The sequence below is a fragment of the Centruroides vittatus genome, unplaced genomic scaffold, assembly GCF_030686945.1.
Source record: "Centruroides vittatus isolate TY-2023 unplaced genomic scaffold, ASM3068694v2 contig_880, whole genome shotgun sequence".
In the NCBI taxonomy this organism is placed as follows: domain Eukaryota; kingdom Metazoa; phylum Arthropoda; class Arachnida; order Scorpiones; family Buthidae; genus Centruroides; species Centruroides vittatus.
This window is the reverse complement of record NW_027122572.1, coordinates 914,063-936,725: the sequence shown is the minus strand read 5'-3', so window position 1 is coordinate 936,725 and position 22,663 is coordinate 914,063. Positions and strand designations below refer to the sequence as shown.

Genomic DNA, 22,663 nt, shown 5'->3' with positions numbered 1-22,663 from the left:
TATTATTCCTTTGTGTCCTTTATTATAGCTTAAATTTATCTTTGTATACTAGTACATATATATACAAAGATAAATTTACGTTTTCTGATTGTGCTGATCTACGAGTTTTCTGACTGTGCTGATCTACGTTTTCTGATTGTGATGATCTACTTTGAATTCCCTGTGGATAAGTCTAAAATACACTGCATTGTTCATGCTTATTTGGGTTGGACTGGGAGAATAGTGAAACAGTTTATAAATAATCTACCAGGAAAACAACGATCGAGAAGTTTTAAAAAGTAAACCATAACTAACATTACATTTTGCAGTAAGCATAAACAAGTTGATGCTTTCGAGAAACCACAGTAGTTATTTGGTAGGAGGTTTTACAAATGAATTTTGTCTGATCAATTTGATAACAAAAAAATAAAAATAAAAAATAAAATCTTGAGCAAGGCAATTTTGTCTTTATAGCCAAATATTTAAAAAATCAATGCATCGGAGACTATGTAATTAATGTACGATTTTCATCAGAAAAGCTTTAGAAATTGAGTACAAGCGACAAACATTAAAGATGCGGTAAGTTTAATATATGAAGGATGTGGTAAGTTACATTTTGCATTATATTTATCTTAGAAACGGTAACTAATCATTAAATTTCATTGTTATTTTGTGTTCAGCATTCCAAAATTAATAAAGAAATGCAGTTTAGATATTTCCATGTATAAAATCTATTTATTTCGAATATTTGACATGTCTTAGATGTAGTTAATTGTTAACAGCGTCAAAAGTTTCTTCGTTTTGAACAATCGAGTTATAGAACCTGATATCAGACAAAATATAAATGGAAATTCTTGCATTTGCAATGAAACAATCCTTTCTTAACTGGTAAATTGAAAAAAAAAAAAAATGTCGTTTTAAATCGATAATCATGTTTAAATTTTAAAAGTATTAGCAGAATAATAGTAACTTGATGTGCGTCCTGCATAAATATGCCATACCGGAACCAACTTTTGCCCATTTCGGACAGTGTCCTAATCCGTAATAAGCTCGGTCGGAAAAGACGACCTACTCGAATTGCAAATACACTCTCTGTTGAAAAACAATTAGCGCACCTTAAATCGGTGTGCAATAGTAAGCAAATTCTGCTTGTGGAATGGATGTGAAAAAAAAATCCATTACAGCACAAGGATACATCATTGAAGAACAGTTTCATCACAAATGTTGCATATTAGTAAGTTGTAAAGCCATCCCCGACATTGATCAGTTTGCATTTTTTGTCAGATTATTTACCAATTACTGATTTGTAACATTTGTGATTAAACTGTTTTTCAAAAATGTATCCTTGTGCTTTGATGATGTAATGATTTTTTAATTTTTTCACTACCAGTCCACGTGCAGAATTTGATTACTATTGCGTATTGACTTTAAAATGAGTCAATTTTTTAAAACAGATTATATATTCGAACCCGGGTCATTCACAGATGTAATTCAATGCTTACTGCAGACCATCTGTATTATAAAATTACAATAAACAATAAAACGATTAATTTGATTTCAAAAGTTTATTTAATTTTATTTTAAACAAAGCTGTTCAGAATAAAACGATAAACTTTACTTGTGAATATATAATCTAATTAAATATTTTTCATAAATTATAGCTTAGACTTAAGGGGGATCAAAACTATCAGTAAATTAATAACTATTTGTTTCTTAAGAGTTTGTAATTATTAATATTGTTATTAATGAGTTTGTTCAATTTTTCATATTTTATACAAAAATATAAAACGTCGACAGTTTATGTTTAAATTATTAAATAATATAAGTAATTTTACCGTCTGAAACATTTCATCTAGCCACATACTGTTTTAATTTAAACAGCCTTGAAATATTTTATGAAGTGTTTTGACTATATTATATCGATAGTGTTTTTGATTAATATTATTACTATTAACGTTAAATGTTTATTTTTTTTATAATAAAATGTAAAAATATTTTCGTAATTGTGACTGCACACAGTTACTTTTCACAAAATAGTACAGAAAATTTCCTTTACTGTTTCACATATTAATCCTGATTATTCTGTTTGAATTTTAATATATTTATATTTTTTACTGAACCATTATTATTAAACAAGACAGTAAATAAAAAATGTAGAGAAAAAAAACGTGTTTTTTAGGCACTCATTTCTCTTATCGAAGCCTGTTCTCTCGCTTTTTTTTTTTTTCTTAACCGATGCCAAACAACACATTTTCAATCATTAGCGTTATTTATTGAATAATATAATAATAATAATAATGAGTTTCTTCTTTTGACTTTCTTCAGTGTAATACATCAAACATTAAATGCGCCTTTATTTTAAATCATTGTTTCTTAAAGTATGTTTAATTAATTTATAAATTAAAGCTTGTTTTGAAATATAGGAGCTATTCACAAATTACAAAACTTAATTTAAGGAATTTATAATTTCTGATCGGGCAAACTAATAAGCTAAGTCGAAAATTATCATTGTATGTTAAGAGATAGTGAATTTGACCCGAATCGATGTTAATTGACTTAGAAACCAACGCCTATTTACACTTTAGTAATAGATCTTTAATCTAGATTATAAATAAAAATAATATTTGCTCTGTACCGAAATATTTATCTAAATGTTATTGGTGTCAACTGAGAAAACATATATAGCATTTAGATATATTTTATCCACATTATTTTCCAGGAAGAAGGAATGCAACAAGCAAAATTCTATAAGTTAGAATTAAAGTATTGATTAAATCTTACGCAAAGAATTTCTACGAAAATATATTAAATACAATTTTTTATTTACTTAATATTTTTTCAATAAATAAATAAATTATAAAATTTGATGTTCGTATACAAATTTCTTTTTATCGGAACGGATCCCGGTGATGAGTCTATTCACAAGGGTATGACAATCAAGTAGCAGATGGGATAGGGAAGCTTTCCTCTCCGTTTGAGTTGTCTGACATCATCGAAATCTGAATCGAAATAAAAATAGTCTTAAACACAATAATTTAGCAAATTACATATATTAATAAAAGTTAAAGAAAGAAATGAAATAATTATATTCGTTATTACACATCTGTGAAAAAATTTGAATGCAAATCATATTCGTTGTAACATGGATGGATTCATAGAATATCCATAGAAATTACAACATTTGGAACAAATATAGAAAATACAGTTTCTATGCGTAGTAGAATTATTGCATTCCCACATTACATTTTGTACCAAAATTTTCCACAGATATGCAAGATTTAAGGCCGGTTACAGAAGGAGGTTTAGCCTTGCCTGTATCCTAGTTTGAGTCATGGCTTTTCGACATGGCCAACAATAATTAAAAACGATTAACTACTTGCACAATGGCAAAAATTCGGTGGCACAGAGGATGATTTAAGCCCTGGCTAGGCTAAAACCTCGCTTCTGTAATCAGCCTTTAAGATTTAGGGTGGATAAGCACCCTCGAGTTAATTTTCATATATAAATACTACGATCTACCAACCTTAATAACGTTTTATTAATAGTGTCCGCCTGGGGTGTTGAAGTACATGGTAGTAAAAGCTTTACCATAACCAGCATAATCGCCACCATCGTAACCGTGTCTGCCGTATCCGTGAGCGCCGTATCTATCGCGTGCTGCGTGACGATCGTAACCATGACTGCCGTATGCGCCTCGACCGTAGTTGCCGTATTTTCCGTGATCTCCGTAATAACCACCGTAATGACCACGGTCGGCTCCATGATCTCTATAAGCAGCCTGTTTGTCGAAAGCGTAGGCTTTTTCGTAACCGGCGCCCTTATTACGATTGTAGGCATCGACATTTCTGTAACGACCGTATGCACCTCCTTGACCTCCGTAACGATCGTGATCTCTGTATAAACCATAATTGTGTCCGCCGTAGGCGCCGTATCCGCGATCTCCGTAACGTCCGTGATCTCCATACTTGCCGTAGCCGTAAGCTCCGTGGCCACGTCCGTAACTTCCGTGAGCGCCATAACCGCTACCGTAACGGGCACCTCCATAAGATGGTCCGTAATATACGGGTCGGTATGCGGATTCGGAACCCTCTGTCATCTCGTCCTTCTCATCTTCGGCCACTGCTACGGCGGCAAACAGTAGGATAACTCCAAAGAATATCTGAAAAATGACGAAAATTCATTTTCAGTTAAATGATTCTAAATTCCTCGTAAAAGAAAGCGTAAATATAAATTTAAAAGAAATTACTTTTAAATGTCTAAATTAATTTTAGGATACCTAAATAAATTTATATAATCTGAAAGTCAAATAAATTTTGACATAATGTAAAATACATATTCCAGAATTACATTTCTAAATTCCAAGGCAACAGATTTAGAAAACTCAAAAATATTTTCAATTCTAATAAATCCGAATAAATACACAATTTTATCTATTATACTCCTCAACATCGACTAAACTTATTAAATATTTTAGTGTAAATTCTCAAAAATTTCGACCGATCTCTTTCGAAACTCCAATTATTCGCTTTATTAATTAAAATAATTTACAAAAATCTAAATAATAAAATATTAAAGCGTCAACAAATGTTTCCCAATGAAAAAAAAAAAAAATCTTAAATAATTTTCAAAAATTTTGAAACTAATAAATACATTTTTGAATACAGTTCTTGAAAAATATATACAATATTATTTTTGTATGTCATTCCTTAAAAATCATATAGTTCCGAAATTTAATATATAGATTTTTGAATATGCCGTTTAAAGACTAGCAAAATATAAGTTATAAACTATTAGAAAAACTTTATAATTTTTAGAGTTAATATTTTCCATATCGTAGATAGGAGAAAGAATACTGCTTTAAATATTGTTATAACATAAGACCACTTACTGTTTTCATCTTGTTGGTTCTCCAAGACTTAGTGAAATACATCAGTTATCACAGTATTTATACTAAACCGCTGGCGAGTCTACCAAAAAAATCACTTGTGATGTCATAATGGGAGTAGCCCCTTATGGGCGTAGGTCCGAATGTCAATTCGAACAGGTGTCTGCGCCAACCAATAATGTACATTTGTTCATAACAGCCCAAAGGAAATTTTTTGTATCGAGGTCAAACGTACTCTACACGCCGGTTCTTAATTTCTTCGACATAGGAGTGTATCGAAATTCTCTAGGCGAATAGTATGAATGCCGGTTTAGGGGAAAAAAAAAAATAGGACCAACTCCAAATTTGAAGGCAAGTCGCATTGATGTGGCATATTCTATAAAAGAGGTTAAAATTATTTGACCCGAATTTTGGACTAAAGGGTGTGGTCGTTAAGTCCAGAAGGGATTTACGAACTCTGATCGATGACGTAACACAAAAGCGATAACGATTATATTATTGATAATTCGTCCAATAATTTTATTGAGGAATTTAAATAATTATTATAAAAATGACGATTTTTTAAGACTGGTATTTAATTAACGAATGTAGGCCTAGATCATTTTTTTCAACAATCAATCCTATTGAAATCAAATAAGTTTGGATTCTGTTAAGTATGTCAATATCATAATTAATAAGATTTCTGTACTGAAATCTGTAACGTGAAAATTTTTGATTATTAAAATAACTAATATTTCTTAACTTGGCATTTTAAAATTACACTGAACTTTTCTCTCTCTCAATTTTCTCTACATTATAATCGACGATTATTCGTTAACTTATAACACGTTATATATAACGCATCTTTAGAATAATATATGTGTGTATTATATAAAGATGTATTTAAATCTTTATAAAGACCTACATTACAAATATTAATAAACATACATAAATAAACAAATAATTTACATAATACATATGTTAATAAAGTGAAGGTTTTAAAATACTTAGTACGGGGTTTATATTTTCATAATATACATTATTATGAACTCAAATATTTATTTTCAAGGTATTTACATAACTTACTACTTTAATATTCTCGTTAATTTCCATAAAACGAATTATTTCTAAATTATAAAACAACGCGAAATTGGATTTTTTTTACGTTATTTTAATTAAAAAAATCGCTCGTGTGCAACTAAATAAAATAATATTTTAAGAGTGTTTTTCTTATAATCAAATATATACAGTATATACATATTTCCAAATAATATCTAAATTTGAATAATTTTACAATAATTCCAAAATTTAAATCTTAATAATAATGTAATAATATTTTTTTTGGTCTACATATAATTGATAATAATTGGATATGATAAAAATTAAAATTGTAAAAACACTTGCAATCAATCTAATACACAGAGAATTTTTATAAATTTACTCAATTATATAAATATTCATAGAATACTTAAAGTTATTTCAATTACATAAGATTCAAAAATATTGTTCTTACGAAGCATCCTTTATATATGCTTTGATAAGAAAATCGGATGATGCATTAGTTATGTGTTTGATTTTCTTATCAAAATTATTGTCTAGATAAATCTAAAATTATTTAATAAATATATAATCTATACTATAAATATATATAATACGATATATAACAATATAACACAATAATTGTGGTTATATCTAGATACAAAAAGTCAATACTTGTATATACAAATAGGTTTATATTTATACGCTATATTTTTATTTTAGAATAATTTATCAATATTTTTTTTTTTCATCAAGTAAGTATTTTGAATCTATGTTGTATGTTTATATGAAATGCTTCAGACCATAATTACGGCATTCGATAATATAAAATGCTTTTGTTTAAATTAACCCATAAGCCGATTAAAGTAAAAGAACTGACATTCTCATAAATAAAGGTTTATTTATTTATTTTTAATTCAAAATAACTTTTAACTACAATCTTAATTTTACTACACATTGATATACCTAAAAAGGTATTTTAAAATCTACTTTTTATAAATTAAAATCTTTAAGTAAAAAATTTTATTTTATTGGAAATATAAATCCAAAATATAATAGATCAAATGGGTTTAAAAATTTAGTTCTAAAACCAAAAATAACAAAATCGTGCCACTTTAGCAATGACATTTTTACTTTTTTTTTTCTTTGATTCAGTTTATAGGTAATATTACGACATAGAAAAACGAACGCTATTTCTATATTAACGATACAAAAGTTGAAACCTTATAGTATATACATTTTCGTTAAATTAAATTAAATAACAAAATAAATATATGTATTGGTACACTTTATAATCAATTTAATTATTATTACCTGTCACTGTAAAAAATTTTTTATTAGTAATATTCTCTATAGTCACATACCGATTTAAAGCATGCTATAAATGAATGCAATATCTATACTTTTGAAAAGATTTATAATTGTTTTGTAATATTCTTATCATCTGCTATATTCGGAGAAGGAAAGTAAACACGTAGAGAAAATGTCGCATTAATTAGTTTTTTTTACAAATTAATAATAAAATAATAATATTTATTTTATTTGTGAATGTGGTCGAATTCACTAAATACATCAGACAATATATTTCTTGATTTATCTTCCTCAGTAGTCGATTTGTTGCATTCATGTTTATTACTATATGCATTTAAGAATTGTTAAAATCTTATAAGAAAATTAAATTTAAAATAAACGAAAATTAATATTTTTTAAATGACTAAAAATAGAAAGAATGTTGATCAAATTTCAACCATAGAGATACTAGATAGCAAATTATATGAATAATTTTCGAGTTAGAGCTCTTCATACGCACAAACGAGTTAAAATTCAAAAAACGAATGGTTAAAAGGAATTAAATTTAAGAACGAGTTTAACTCGTTTCAGAAATTTATCTTTCAGAGCATGCGCTCGAATAATGAATACACATACAAGCCTATACATATATAAGCATACAAATATCGTTAACGGTTCATTTAAGTGATGAAAACGAGTGATAATTATTGTTTCTTTCGCATACAATGTGAATAAACATATAGACTTATCTGACAATAGAATTTGATATTATTTTTAAACACCGTTTATACATTTCAAATGATTATACTTTTCTTCTTTGGAAAATTTTTCCATTAATTTTAATGCTTATTTGTTTTAACTGATTCGAAAAATGATAATGAAAAAATTCTATTACTTTTGTATAATTTGCATATATATAGGCCCATATAAAATTTTAATCTTTACAAATCGTTAAATAGAAAAATTCGAGCAGAAAACAAAATTTATTATTTTAACGAATGGAGTTAAACACAAATTCATGTTTTGTGTGATTTATATAATCTATACGTTGGTTGAGAATTTTTGATTTACTTAAAAACCAACAAATGAAAGTATGTTTCCGCCATTTTAAAATAAAATGGCGAAATTTAAGAAATTACGCGACGAAATAATTAGAAACGTATTAAACCTTTACAAGACTACATACGTGTTTAGATATTACCTTCTCTGTTATAAATGTTATTAATTTAATAAAATGCAGTAGCTCAATGAGAAGAAAGAAAGAATTTTAAAGCGATAAATCTGTAACAGAAGCTTTTATTAATGGTTATAAGCCAACTGTCAGAGTATTCTAACGAATGAGACATAATGAGGAAAAATAAAGAAAAATAGATAAAACTGACATATTCCAATTTTTAAATGTAATTATTAAATCCTAATGTAGTGCAATGCTAAAAAATGGTTTGCTTATCACAAACGAGTTGCGAACGCTATTGTTAAATATAATTTTGATGCATTTGATGCATTTAGCAATACATTAAGTACACCGAATAATTGTATCGTATAGGAACATAAAATATGCGAAATATTCACTATAAGCGAGAAACTATTAATTGTAAGGTTCCCTGTAAGAACTAGCGAGTAGATTTTTGTATTAAATGACATTAATATGCCAATTTTAGATTCTAATCTTAGGAATAAATATACAATCAGTCCTTCGTGTCTGCGTATTCAACCAACAACAAATCGAAAATATTCGAAAAAATATCCAGAAAGTTCCAAAAAAAAAAAACTTGAAAATTTTCTTGTATTTTAAATATTCTGTGTTTTATTTTATGAATTTCTCTCCCGAAAGAAATCTATAAGTGTTGAAAGAAAATCGGCAACACCTATTTATAGATAGTTAGGTCTACGATAGTAGCATTCTGTACTGAATAGGTACTGTACAAACTTTTTCTTGTTATTATTTCCTAAATAATAAAATATAATGACTATTTACATAATATTTACTTTATATTAGATATTATAAGTAATCTAGGGATGAAAATATACGAAAGGACGTGCATAAACGTCTTGAACATCCGCAACCGAGGATTTTGAGACCAATCTCTGAGGGATAACAGTACTCATTTGTATTTTGTTATCTCTTGAATAAAACATAAGAACGTAGAAATTGGGATAGTTTATACTTTTTGTTTATATTCGTATCGTTTCAAATTCTATTAATATAATGATCAAATGCTATTGGATGATATTTTTATTCAAAAGTTTTTTCGTGATAATGTAATTTTCAATTCAATGCAGATTAAGGTATAAAAAATCATTTTATTAATCAAGAAATTTATTATTTATTATTATTCAATATTGAAATTATTATTATTGATTTAAGTTTTACTTTTTTAAAGATAAGCTCCGAGAAAATTAATAAAGTCCAGGAAGCATAGTAGAAGCGCACAGAATTTCAATCGGAAAGTTCCATGTTCGATTTCCAATCTGCTGGATTACTTTTTTCTGATTTTAATAACTTTTCTTTTAAAAAGGAAATATTTAACGAATAAAAAAGTATAAAAATTGAACAAAATTCGTTCAAGTTAATTAATCAGCCTAAACAATTTTTGAGTAATTTTTGTTACAATTATTAAATTTTAAAGTATACAAATTATAATTTTTCAATTGCTAAAAGACAGAATATTTAAAAGCGTAAAAAATAAACCGTGTAAATAAGCGTAAAATGCAGCAACAAAAATTTTTATTGCTGCATTTATTCACATTTATTTTAAAAATTAATTTTTATGATAATGAATAACTTAATATTTTTTTTCTATTATGCAATGGGGAAATATTCACGATACGTATAATCCGAAAAGCATAAAGATATAATCTTCCATCATAATAGAATATTAAATACCCTAAATAAATAAAAGAGCAAAAAGTTTATTAATGATATTTTAAGAAAAATGAAAATTTTCAAACTATTTTAAAATTTTTACAGAATATCTATAAAAAAATTATTAAGTGTTTTACAATTTTTAAAATAATGTTTGTTTTTTCTTCGTATATTTAAAAAATCAATGGGTAGAAGCCAATCATATTATAATATCAACACATTTTTAAAACAGGACCGTCGAGAAATTGTACGGGACCCGGGGATAGAGCGGGCCACTTTACTCATTTCACCTTAAACAAATAAATGTATTCTTCATTAATAAAAAAGTATTCTTAAAAATTTTATTTTCTGTTAGTTAAAATAATTCTAATTTCATAACAATTTTGTAATATTCAATGCAGTAAAAGTTCCCTATTTAACATCTTTACAAATATGTTGACTTATAGATAATAAGCCTACTTATTGTGGATAAACTTGAAATATTTCTCTCCTTTCATTAATAATCTTAAATAAAATACACATAAAATTTTCAAATTTACAAGCGATTTTTCTTTTTTTATCTCTAATAATATTCTCATTAAAATTTATATGAAGTTCGTTGACTGAATTAATGCGATTAAGTTGCTCGGATACTTTTAAATCTAGAAATTGGCAATAGAAACAAAAGAGATATTCAATAGAATCGGTATAGTTCTAGAGTATAATAAAATGAGCAATATTCTTTAAATTTTACTGCAAACTTTATTCATTTATTAGGGTTGACGCATTGTTTTACGTGTTGGTGTAGTAATTACAAGGTGTCAAGTTATGACAAGATTTATTGCAGCTATAAATCGACTACTTTTTTTTTACATTGCCGGTTTTACCTCCCTCAGGACATTAGATTAATCACAATAGTTGTACAATGTTCATTAGAAAAATCATAATGAAGTACCTAATTATCAGTTTTATAGTTAAGTATGAAGAATTTCACATAAGAAAACTTCGAGTTTAAAAATATTGATTGTCAAGAAACTCTGTGATATGTAAATATGAGGCCCATATTTTCAATTATTATTTTAAATAATAGGAAAGTCCGAGAGAATATTAATAGCTGTGTATAAATATCTGAAATGTTTCCATAAGCTTTATTCGTTCAACATCTTAATGGTAGGCCTAATTCTTTATAGATAAAATGATGAATGTGCATTCTAATTTTAAATGTATTTTTATTTTCCTCATTAACAACATCTTCAATTCCCCTCGTTAATATAAAATTATCGAAATGTCCATGTCAGTGTTTCCTCAGAAAACATTCTTCTGATCTGAGGGGTGACCAATGTATAATTGTCAATTTATATATATATAAACAGTAATCGTTTATATATTTTTACAAAACTGTTTATATGATGTTTTGAGAGGATATTTTTCAATTTCCGAGGGGTATTAACTTCCAGGACTCATCGAAAGAAATCCTGATCTAAGAGATGAACATTATAAACAAAGTCATTATCGTCATTAATAGATTTTTCTCTTTGCGTACCACAATGCGATAGAATGGCAACAATTCAAGAATTGTTAATTACAGAGAAACGTTTTGTTTTTATCCAATAAGTAAATTAAAATAAATATTTTGTTTTTCGGATAGAAAAAAAAATTGGTTAGTTGATGAAAATAATTGCTGTTTTGTGAACAATAAAATAAAAAATAATGCAAAAATTGCTATTTCTCCGTATGACTTCCAATATAAGTATACTTAAGAGTGATATAATTAATTTCAGTTTCCAATTTTAAATTGTTTTAAGATCAATAGATGTCATCATATAAAAATACGAACTTTTCATACTGTTTATTTCTCTTTCTAGTTATGTTTTTTAACAGAAATACAAAATAAAAAAATTAAATTGCAATAATAAACATTTATACTTGCAAATCATTACGAAAAATTAAGCAATAAAACTGTTCAAACTGTATTCTTTTATTTTTATTAATAAAAACAGTATTTCTCACTTAAACTTATGCTTCATTTTATACTTTTTCTGTAAAGAGCTACTTTATTATATCATTTTAGTCTTCATTCTTCATTGTATTAAATTTATTTCTCGAACTATTTATCTTAAATCACCCTTTAGATACTTTCAACTAATTTTGTTAATGGTATATCTTGTTAATCTATTAAAATATGCTAATTGACTGCGTCGACAAACAGCGAATCTCGAGGGCTTAATGAAGATTGCGATTGTTTGTTTATAGGACGAATTACACAATGAGAAAGGATAACAATTGTTGAAAGCATCACGATTGGGTGTTTCGAGTTTCAATTTGGAATAGCCTTTAACGAAACACCTTCGGGGAAATCGACAAACGAAAATTTTCTAACTAAACCAGGCCGTGGTTTATAATCATTAAGTAACAAAATTTGTATCGAAGTTCGATTCTTCCACATCACATTATTATTCAACGAGCACTATTAATCACTTCGTTGTATTGTCAAAAATACATTCGCAATATTATAATATATTAAGGTAATTACTGAATCTAACTCATACTCTTGTATCTTTTACGTCACGATTTCGTAAAACTTTTTTAGAAATGTTATTAGTCTTATAGCAATTTGGAGACTAAGCATTGATTGTTATTACTGGAAATTATTGAAAATGTTAAAATTATAAGTTTGTTTTTATATAATTATTTGTTTACTACAAATTAATAATGACAGAATTAATAAATTACATTTAACGGAACAAGTGAAGTGTTATTACATGTAACGAATTCGTGTTGATTTATTATTTAGAGTAAAATAAATGTCATATGTATCTATTAACACTTTATATTATTATTATTGTTTTGTTTTTATGAGTTTAAAATCTTTTTATTTAGATCATTAGGAAAATAATAATATATTATAATTTACAGGCATATACTTACAGTAATGTGTTGTTATAGCTTCTTAAAAAAAAAAAAAAAAAAAAAAAAGCATTTCATTGTCAAGTGGATGGACTCCTAAAGTATTAATTAGAATATTATATCAATAGGATAATTCATATGTTCTGTTATATAGGCGTAACATCTTTTGAATTGAACCTCTTGTCATGAAAATGACCTTTCTGAACCAAAAATAAAAACCTAATAGGATTAGATATCTAGCTATTCCTATTAGATTTTTATTTTTGGTATTTTGTGTTTAATTTTATCAATTTTATCAGCTATTTTATTAATTATTTCATTTATGAAGTAAAGATTACAACTTTGCGAGCGAAATTTTCAAAGTATCGATAGCCATGTCTTGAAAAATGAGAGAAGTTCATTAATGGAATGGATTTTGTGAAAATAAGTTATAATTGTATATTATATCAGTTATAAAGCAATTCGTATTATCAGGGCCGCCGAGAAAGAGGGAGCTAGGAATTTTCCCTCGGCCCGGAGAAAACTTTGAGGGCTCGTAATACTTCCTATTCATACAAATTAACGTTATTTTTACCAATGAAAAATAAAATCGTTAATAATGCTTTTTTTAATTAATATTAATAAACATTCTAAGTATTTCAATTGCTAAATAAATAGCAAAAGAGGCCCGAACAAACTCTCGACATCCTGACTTTTATAACCATAATAAGTATTGTTATAGTTATACTAATGTATCTATACCTAATATACTTTACTTGATACTGTAAATATACCTCTGGGTTAGTTTACAAGAAGCGAAAGTGAACTTTTCTGCTATTCATCATTGCCTTATTAATTAATATACGTTGCTCATTTGATTTTATCATACAATTAAGCATACAAATTAAACATTTTAAAAATTAAAATGTTATATATTTAAACAGAAACAACCTTTTTATAAATATTCTTGTCTATACCAAGATTTCAACACATAAACATATAAACCTGACACTACTATTAAGTAATCTAATTCTATTCAACACATATAAACTATATATCTTATTCAATGTATCTTAATAACTAAATTACGATTGAAATGATTTTAGATAAAACTATTTACTGCTTTTAGTTTATATTAAATTAAAATTCGAGACTTATATTTTAAACGCAGACTGTAATAATAATAATAATTCTTCTATACAATCATTTATATTAAGTACAATAGCCTTGTATAAGTTTATCTAGACATATATCTAATTTCAAATCTTTACCGTAAACACGTACTTAACTATAATTTATGCATTTCTTACAAATATTATATTAATGTTATATAATATGTATAACAAATATAAAATTTATAAATATGTCAAACTTTTGTAAAAATGATGTAATTTCAAACATTCATAAATTTTTCTTTCTTTAATAACAAGGATAAGGATAAAGTTATTAAATAATAGCAGATTGTTTACGAAGCGATATGCATACATTAAAACCTACTTATAGGTTATATTATTATCTTAAATAGACTTATATAATTAAAATTCGAAAGAGTTGTAGAATATTTCATTATTTTTAATCTTTACTTATATATAAACTCAATTTACATATAGCCTAATACTTTATTTTATGTGTAAAAAGTTAGCTTTAAGTTGTAATTAATTAAATTACCGAAGATTATTGTCTTTCCCATTTTAAAATGCATTAAAACAATGTAACATTAATGATAGACTATGTTTTGTGGAGGAAAATATTAATAATCGCTATATGTTTGTTCTTAGAAACGGGAGTAGATAATAAAATTATTAATTTAGATTATTCTGATAAACGGTTAAGGTCTACTTCACGGAGAAATGATTTTTTCCCCCTTTTATCTAGCCGTTTAAAAAGTCATTTTTTCTACTTTTTCTATTATATCTACTCGATTTAAACTTAAATTGACTTTAATTGCAGAAAATGAGAAAGATACTTATTCAAGTAATAAATATTTTTAAGTTTGATAAATGATCCTTGTAATTATAACTTTTTAATTAATATTAAACCTTATCCTTTAATATTAATTCGAAAGTTACAATTTTGATATTTATTTGACCGTCGACATAACCATTTGACCTTATTATTTACATGAATATTTGGTTATACTATACTGTACAGGTTATACTATTTTATAAATTAAGTAAGGGTTTTTTTGGTTAAAATTATGATATTATACTCTTTACAAATGTGACTTGCAAACAACAGAGTTTTTTTAACGTTTTAAAATAATTTTAATTTAAAAGATTTACAAATGACATATCTTTACAACTCAGTCAAGGATGGGCCATTATAAAATATTTTATAAAATTAAGAGCAGTTTATTGATTTTATCATGTATTGCATAATTGTATAATTACGAATTATTGTATGTAGATTATAATAATAATTCGAATTCTGAACCATGTTTAGAAATACATGAAGAACAGATGTGGCCTTTTCTTGAAAACAATAATTTAGAAAAATAATATCAAAAACTATAGGCCTATTCTTATAACCATTTGGCAAACTAAATTAAATTTTATTACGAAGAAAAACAAATCTGCAAATAGATTTAAATTACAATAATATTAGAAAATTACAAAATGAAATCGTGTTTTCTAGCAATTTTTGTATAGTGCGAATATTAATTTTAGAAAAGATATTTATCCCAATTACTACAGGAACCGCCCTAGGAAATGCAACAATTACTTAACAAGGATATTCCGCGAAATTTGTTATTTCTTACATTAACAATCGAGACTATGCATTTTGTAAAAATATATTAATGACAAGGATGTTTGATGATGAAAAACGTAGACATTTACGGAATAATTTTGATTTACGAAGTGGAAAAATTCGAATACTTTAACAATGGTGGTCATACCGAAATTTCGAAATATTCCATAATGTAACGGGTCAGGAAGGGTGGAGGGATTATTAACTCTGTACGAAACGAGGTCTTTTGCGAAATAATGAGAGCTTTCGTTGGGTGTATTCTAAATGTCACGGTTAGAATTTATCGACAGGTTCGGATTTTTCAAAGAGAAAAAGACATTTTCATCAAATCATTCATTGTATTGTATTTTCTCATTAGTTTCTTTCGAGAAAACAAAACTTGTTTTTAAAGTACCTCCACGTGTAACGTTCGATACTAACTCTACTAATTTATATAGCCTATTCTCACTGTAAAAAAGCTTAATAAAATTGTCAAGTATATTAAAAGAGATATAAATTTTCAAATAATAAGAAATATGCAAAATTATTATATCTGATCCAAAAATAATTTTTAACTCGAGATAGTACTTATTTTAACCAAGCCCGAAGCAATTCGTATCTAGAATAAACGATTTAATTGCATGCAAAGTTGTTTATATGGGTAATAGTTTTTCCAATTTAATAAATTTATATTAATAATTTTATATTATGTTGTCAGATTAATTTATTGATACATTCATAGAGAATTATGCTTAGAGTTGAAATCAATTACTGTAAAAGTCAAGACTATATTATAAAATACGTAGACTATATTTAAATTTAATCCTATTGGTTTGCATTGTGTTTTTCATCGTATTTTGGTACTTTTGTTTATTATTTCTAAATAATTTATTGCCAATAAGTTACTTTACACTCATTGATAGGGCATCTGAAAAGGACTCTTTGTCATAGTGTCTCTTGGCTATTTCCTAACATAAATCGTGTCTTTTTTTCTCTGTTTTTTGTAAATAATTATATTATGACCAGATAAATTATTATTATTATTTATTCCTTTCGATAAACACTAGTTTATATGACAAGCGTTCAGACTAATAACAATTCGAGGCATTTACCGCAAGTAAAAATTCCCTTCAAACATTTCAATGAACTTTTCCACTATTTAATGTATACGTTTATTTTTCTATATTAATATTTATTTCATTAATGAACGACGAAGAAAAAGAATCGGATAAAAATCATTGTTCAATGTGTTTTAAAACATCTTAATGATAAATAAATCGACTAACTAAGTAAAATACTGAGTTCTGTGTGAAATAGAATTAAATTAATAAATAAATAATAACAAAATTTATATACCAGGTATTTTAATAAATCTTTTATTAGGCCTATTTGCTATTGTAAAAAGAAAAGACTAGGTAAAACAATTCATATTATGTATATTAATTCATAAATTATTTTATACATAATAAGAAAACAGTTTCATCGATGAATTAAAAAGATATACAAATTACACAAATAATATAACAACGTTACAATATGTATACAGCTTCTCATCAAAGAATGAATGTAGAAAAATGTTTAGTCAAGAAAGTTTTACAAAAAACATCTTCAATTCGAAGTCATATTAATTTATTGCTAAATCAAGAAAGAATTTTTCGATTTTCTACTCGAAATCATGATGGAATGATGCAACGAAACACCAAATACTTTTTAAACTAGTAATATGAAAAATGATAATCGAGCAAACGAGAAGGAAAATGCAATAATGAATTTTCAACTCTACCTAATTTTTATTCATCACGAAATGCAAAAATAAGACTGAAAATAAAACAATTGAATACTTATTTCAATAAATATTTTGTTACATTTCTCCAAATCAAAAATAAGAAGTTGTATTAAAGACTTCTATTTGAAAATTTCAAGGCAAAAAATGTAAAATATTCTTTTTTGAAATAAAATATATTAAAATAAGTAATGCCGTCTTGTTTACTAATTTTTCGTATGCAATTTCACCAATTATAAAATTTTACAATATAATGTCAAACGTACTTCCTTGCTAGAAACTTGCAAGGAAGTAAGTTTGACATTATATTGTATAACTGTAATCAATAAAAAATAGAATAACACCCTAAAGGCATGTTTACTATTGTTAATAACTTATATTTAATTTTAAAATAAAGATTTATAAACTTATATATTTATTTAAATTAGTCACGAATTCAAAAATTCATATATTCTCTCTATATAATATATATATATATATATATATATATATATATATATATATATACATTTTAAGTATTTTTTTAACATTTTATGATATTAATGAAAATGATATATGAAAATTATAAAGAATGTTGTTTTATTTTGTAGAGAATGTACCCCTATTTTTCGATAAATATTTTAATATTTGTTATTACAACACGAAGTGCAACTGTAGATTGAGTACGTGTATCAGGTAGATTTTTAATTTGGTTTTATCAATTTTTATGCGATTAAAGGAGGGCGCCATATTGCTTTAAGGCTTTTAACTCACCTACAATACTTGTATTTAATGCTTCAGGCTGTATATTTGACTAGTGAATAAAAACGCTGTAAGGGAATACTAACCTAATAAAATGTTTGAAAAGTGTAGGCGCCAGTTTACATCTCGAAAATTAATGAAAGTTTATGATGGCATTGTTTAAAAATTCATTTATTTAGTTTTGAAAATGTTAATTTTTTCGAAATTTTGAAAAAATTATCTAAAAATTTAATTTTCTAAATTTTATTCTATATATATTTTACATAACTTTAAAAAATTTCTTTAAATTAAAAATAGATTTTTATAAAAATATACTTCAAGTTTATATTAGAAATATATATATATGTATATTTCTAATTATTAAGAATATAAATTTAAATAATTATATTTATTTATATAGATATAATTTTAAAAACAATTTTAATAAAAAGTATTTTAATTATACAAATATAGTAATATCAACTGTTTCTAAAATAATATGATTGTCATTGATTATTATTCAAACTTTGAATTAGAAATTACATAATTATTTTAAAGAAAATTACAGAAAATTGGGGACATTGTAATGATTATTATAAATATGTTATAGTTACATAAATTAGAATTGAAAGATCATTTACTTTTTACACATTTCAAAAACAATTTATCATATTAATTAAAACACCTGAAAATACTTAAATTTCAAAATAAAACGATCGATATAAAATATAAATTTGTATATGTTAGAGACGATCAAACAAATGAATTTTTTGACCCAAAAGTCTTAAATAAATCTTTCTATAGAATAGTCAAACAAGGTTAATGCCTTAATCTCATTATTCTTAAAACGATTCTTGTCGAAAGTGACGAACTGCAACGCCTTTCTCTTACATTGTTTAGCATTAAATATTCAAAAATTTTTGGGCAAGTTTGTATTTACGTAAGAACTTTATTGTTGACTTTACAATAAAAATATCAAACAAATATTAAGTAATAAGTAAATAATAACGTAAGTTATAATAAAATTTTATAGAAATAAAACGAAAAAATTTTATTTTTGCGATTGAATACCTATATTTATTCATTTTCAGAAATTCAATGAAAGTTTATTTATTAGTGTTTAATTTAACCTGGTATTTGCCATACAGTTGTTATCTATTGCATATATATATATATATATATATATATATATATATATGCAATAGATATAATAAAACGAAAACGAGCAATGAGTAATTATTTAGTGTCACATCATCACAATGCTAGGCTGCAATTTTTAATCATATTTTTAATTAGTTTAATTTAAAATACCGTATTTTACGGACTATAAGACGCACTTTTTTCTTCGAAAAATTGCCTCCAAAATTCAGGTGCGTCTTATAGTCCGTAGCGTCTTATAGTCCGTAAAATACGGTATATGCTTTCCACCTCAAATTAGTAGTGCTTACCCCTGTACATCATACTTTTCTTTTAACAATAGAGTTGTGCCGGTTATCTATCTAACACCTTTCGGGGGAAAATTTTTGAATTGAAATAACGTGACTTCCCGTTTGCTTCCAGAATTCTTATAGAGTTAATCGAGGCATCCTGCTCCTAAGACTTCCATATCTGGTCTCTTTTTTCATCTATGTAAGTCTATTCTCGAGAGTAAGGAAATACAGATAGATGGACGAAACTGGAAATTTATAAGTTTACAATGTTTTCAAATTTCAGCTAATAACAACAAAAAATCGCAATTTAAAATATTAAAAAGGAGGATGGTTCTATAAAGAATTTATCGAAATAAAAATTTTTATTCCCTTAACTCTATACAATATACAACTTGTAAAAACTGCATACATGTCACGTAGACATGAAATTTCTTATTCTTTCAGACTTTATATCTCAAATTTACAGTTTACATAAGATAATTATTCCAAGTGAAGACAATTTTATATAAAGTGAGGCTAATTTTCGTTTATAAATAATAATAACGAAGTTAAATTAAATGATATCGTATAAACTACATGTTCATTGGGCTGCAATTTGAAAAAAATTGTAGACCTATAAATTCCCATTGTCGTCCGTCTTTCTTTAATCTCGAGAACATAGTTAGATAGATGAAAGACGAGACCAAATATGGAAAGCCTAGAGGCAAGAGGCTGTTATAAACTATATAAGAACTTCCGATGCAAACCGAAAATCACGTTAGTTTAATTCAAAAATTTCCCCCCGAAAGGAGTTATATTACCGGAACGACTCTGTTGCTAATAGGAAAAGAATTATGTACAGGGGGCAAGACACTACTAGTTTGAAATATTTTAAATTAAATAAATTAAAAATAAAAATAAAAATTGCAGCCCGATATTGTGACGATGTCACAATAAATAATTGCTCGTTCATAGAGAAAAACTAAATCCGAAACAGAAAATAGATCGAGTTTTCATCGAAGACCGAATTATCTCATTAAAATGGATATGTAAACAGAATCTAACATAAAAAAATCACATCATTATCAAATATATTGCATGGAAAATAAACAAAAATTGTAAATAATAATAATCGCGTATTTTATCGGAGAAAAAATTACATATCATAACTTTCAAAGAGACAAGAGCACATTAGTGAAATATAAAAAATTCTCTTTTACATTTTTGTTACCTTATATTTCTTATACATTATAAGTTTGATGATGGGTTACATTGTAAGTAGAATATTCATCAGTCTACATTCAAATTTTATTGTTATGAAGTATTACAAAATAATGTACAAAATAGTAGTTTAGACGATAACACAATTTCCTTTATATTAAAACATATTTGAATATAGAGTGGCATTAAATTATAAACGCTATGTAATAACATAAAAGGAAAAAAATTGTTATTTAATTCTAGTTTAGTTGAATAATCTTGAAAATTAATAAAGCACAACAGAAAAATGATTGAAATTTTGATGTTTTCTTTTTACGTTAAACCACGAAGTATGATATACATAAACATGCAATTAGTTAGAAATTTAAACCTAATCTATTTACGTCACCACCAAAATTAGATTACATTTTTTGAAATTTTCAAAATATGTGTTGCTTCACGCACTTTCACTATATTTAACTTTTATAAAATGGTGATTTTATTTATTATTTTTTATTACAAAATATATATTAGGCGATTGCATCTGGACAAAATAAGTCTCCCCCAAGCAAATAACAAAGAAATTTCCAAAAAGACACCAAGTTAAAAATGAGTTAAAAACAAAGAATTAAAATAGGTAAGTTTAATATAAAAAGGACTAAAATATATATATAATGATTTTTACAGTTTTTTTAATACATAAAAATCCTGTGTAGTAGGTCTTTGACGTTTCTGACAGCTGCCAAATCGGTAAAAAAAAATTAGACAAATTAAAGTCTATTAAAAAAGAATTACGCTAGTTAAAAAAATTCAGAATCTGCAAATTAAAATAAAAAGGCGGAATAATGCCAATAAAACATTTATAGGTGAGAATTTTATCGAAACAGACAACTCTGTCATATAAACGCGGAAAGCCTAGACGAAGACGAGCAATATCCCGGAGCTACTCTAATAATTTTATCCTAAGGCCTAGGGTAAGATTATTTAGAATAGCTCGAGGAAATTTTGTTGATGACTGTTCCATTTGGTACAGTAGACTCTCGCTAATCAATTATCTGGCATAGCCTCCCGCGTTTCTATGAAAACGTTAGTCATGTCATAAATCCTATTTTCCTGTTTACTCCGGTTTCATCTCTGTGTAGACGCATCTCTGTGCATTTTAACGCACTGTATTATGTCCGCCCTGTGTCAAAAAAAGAATCAGTACTGAAGAGCAACAGGTCACGTCATTCGCCGCCTTTAGGCAGGTTTTAAATCTATACCTAATCGGCATTCTTGCTAATCTGGCACTCATCTGTGCAAGGAAAAGCATCTACTGTATAAAGAATAAAGAATTAAGAAAATAAATTCATTTTCATATTAAATCATTTTGGAATATCTTAGTTTATTAATTTACGCAATAAAAATGAAGTCAATTTTTATTACATAAATATAAAAATTTACATAATTACTTTTTCTTTTAGAAACAGATCCAAAATAAAGTTTTAGTAACTCATCAAGTAATAATTATAGAAACTACTAACGTAAACAAATCAACGTGTTTAAATTATTGACAAAATTTCTATTTCAAAATTGTGTGACGAAAAGTATGCTAATGAAAATGTAAATATAGAAAAAATTAAATAAAAAAAAAAGTAAAACGAAATTAGTTTATTGAACTTTCAATAGTTTATAATGATTTTTATATACATGGTAGTAGTAGGCCTAGTGTAATAAATTGACTAAAGTTTTTCTTATCTTTTAAAGAAAATAAAATAATTTTTTTAAAAATTGGAGAAATAAAGCAAAAGTCATGAGTAGTTTTTAATATATTATATTGTTGTTATAAAATTTATGTATTAAATTATCTATAGAATTTTGAGTAGGCATAAAATATTTATTTTCATGCCTACTTAAATTAAAATTCTATATTATTTATTATA

The 22,663-nt window shown here is 25.9% G+C and overlaps 1 protein-coding gene across 1 annotated transcript; it reads right to left on the bottom strand.

The window, feature by feature from the left end:
- Positions 1 to 2,782: 2,782 nt before the first annotated feature.
- LOC136983308 (putative eggshell protein) lies at positions 2,783 to 4,132 on the bottom strand. The gene is made up of 2 exons (XM_067280006.1): positions 3,503 to 4,132; positions 2,783 to 2,978 (listed from the first exon to the last, which is right to left on the bottom strand). Exon 1 carries the CDS (start codon positions 4,073 to 4,075, stop codon positions 3,518 to 3,520), a length of 558 nt encoding a protein of 185 aa, XP_067136107.1. The 5' UTR covers positions 4,076 to 4,132; the 3' UTR covers positions 2,783 to 2,978; positions 3,503 to 3,517.
- Positions 4,133 to 22,663: the final 18,531 nt, after the last annotated feature.

Coding starts and splice junctions, on each gene's coding strand:
- LOC136983308 (XM_067280006.1), bottom strand. CDS start 4,075: ATGACAGAGGGTTCCGAATCCGCATACCGACCCGTATATTACGGACCA.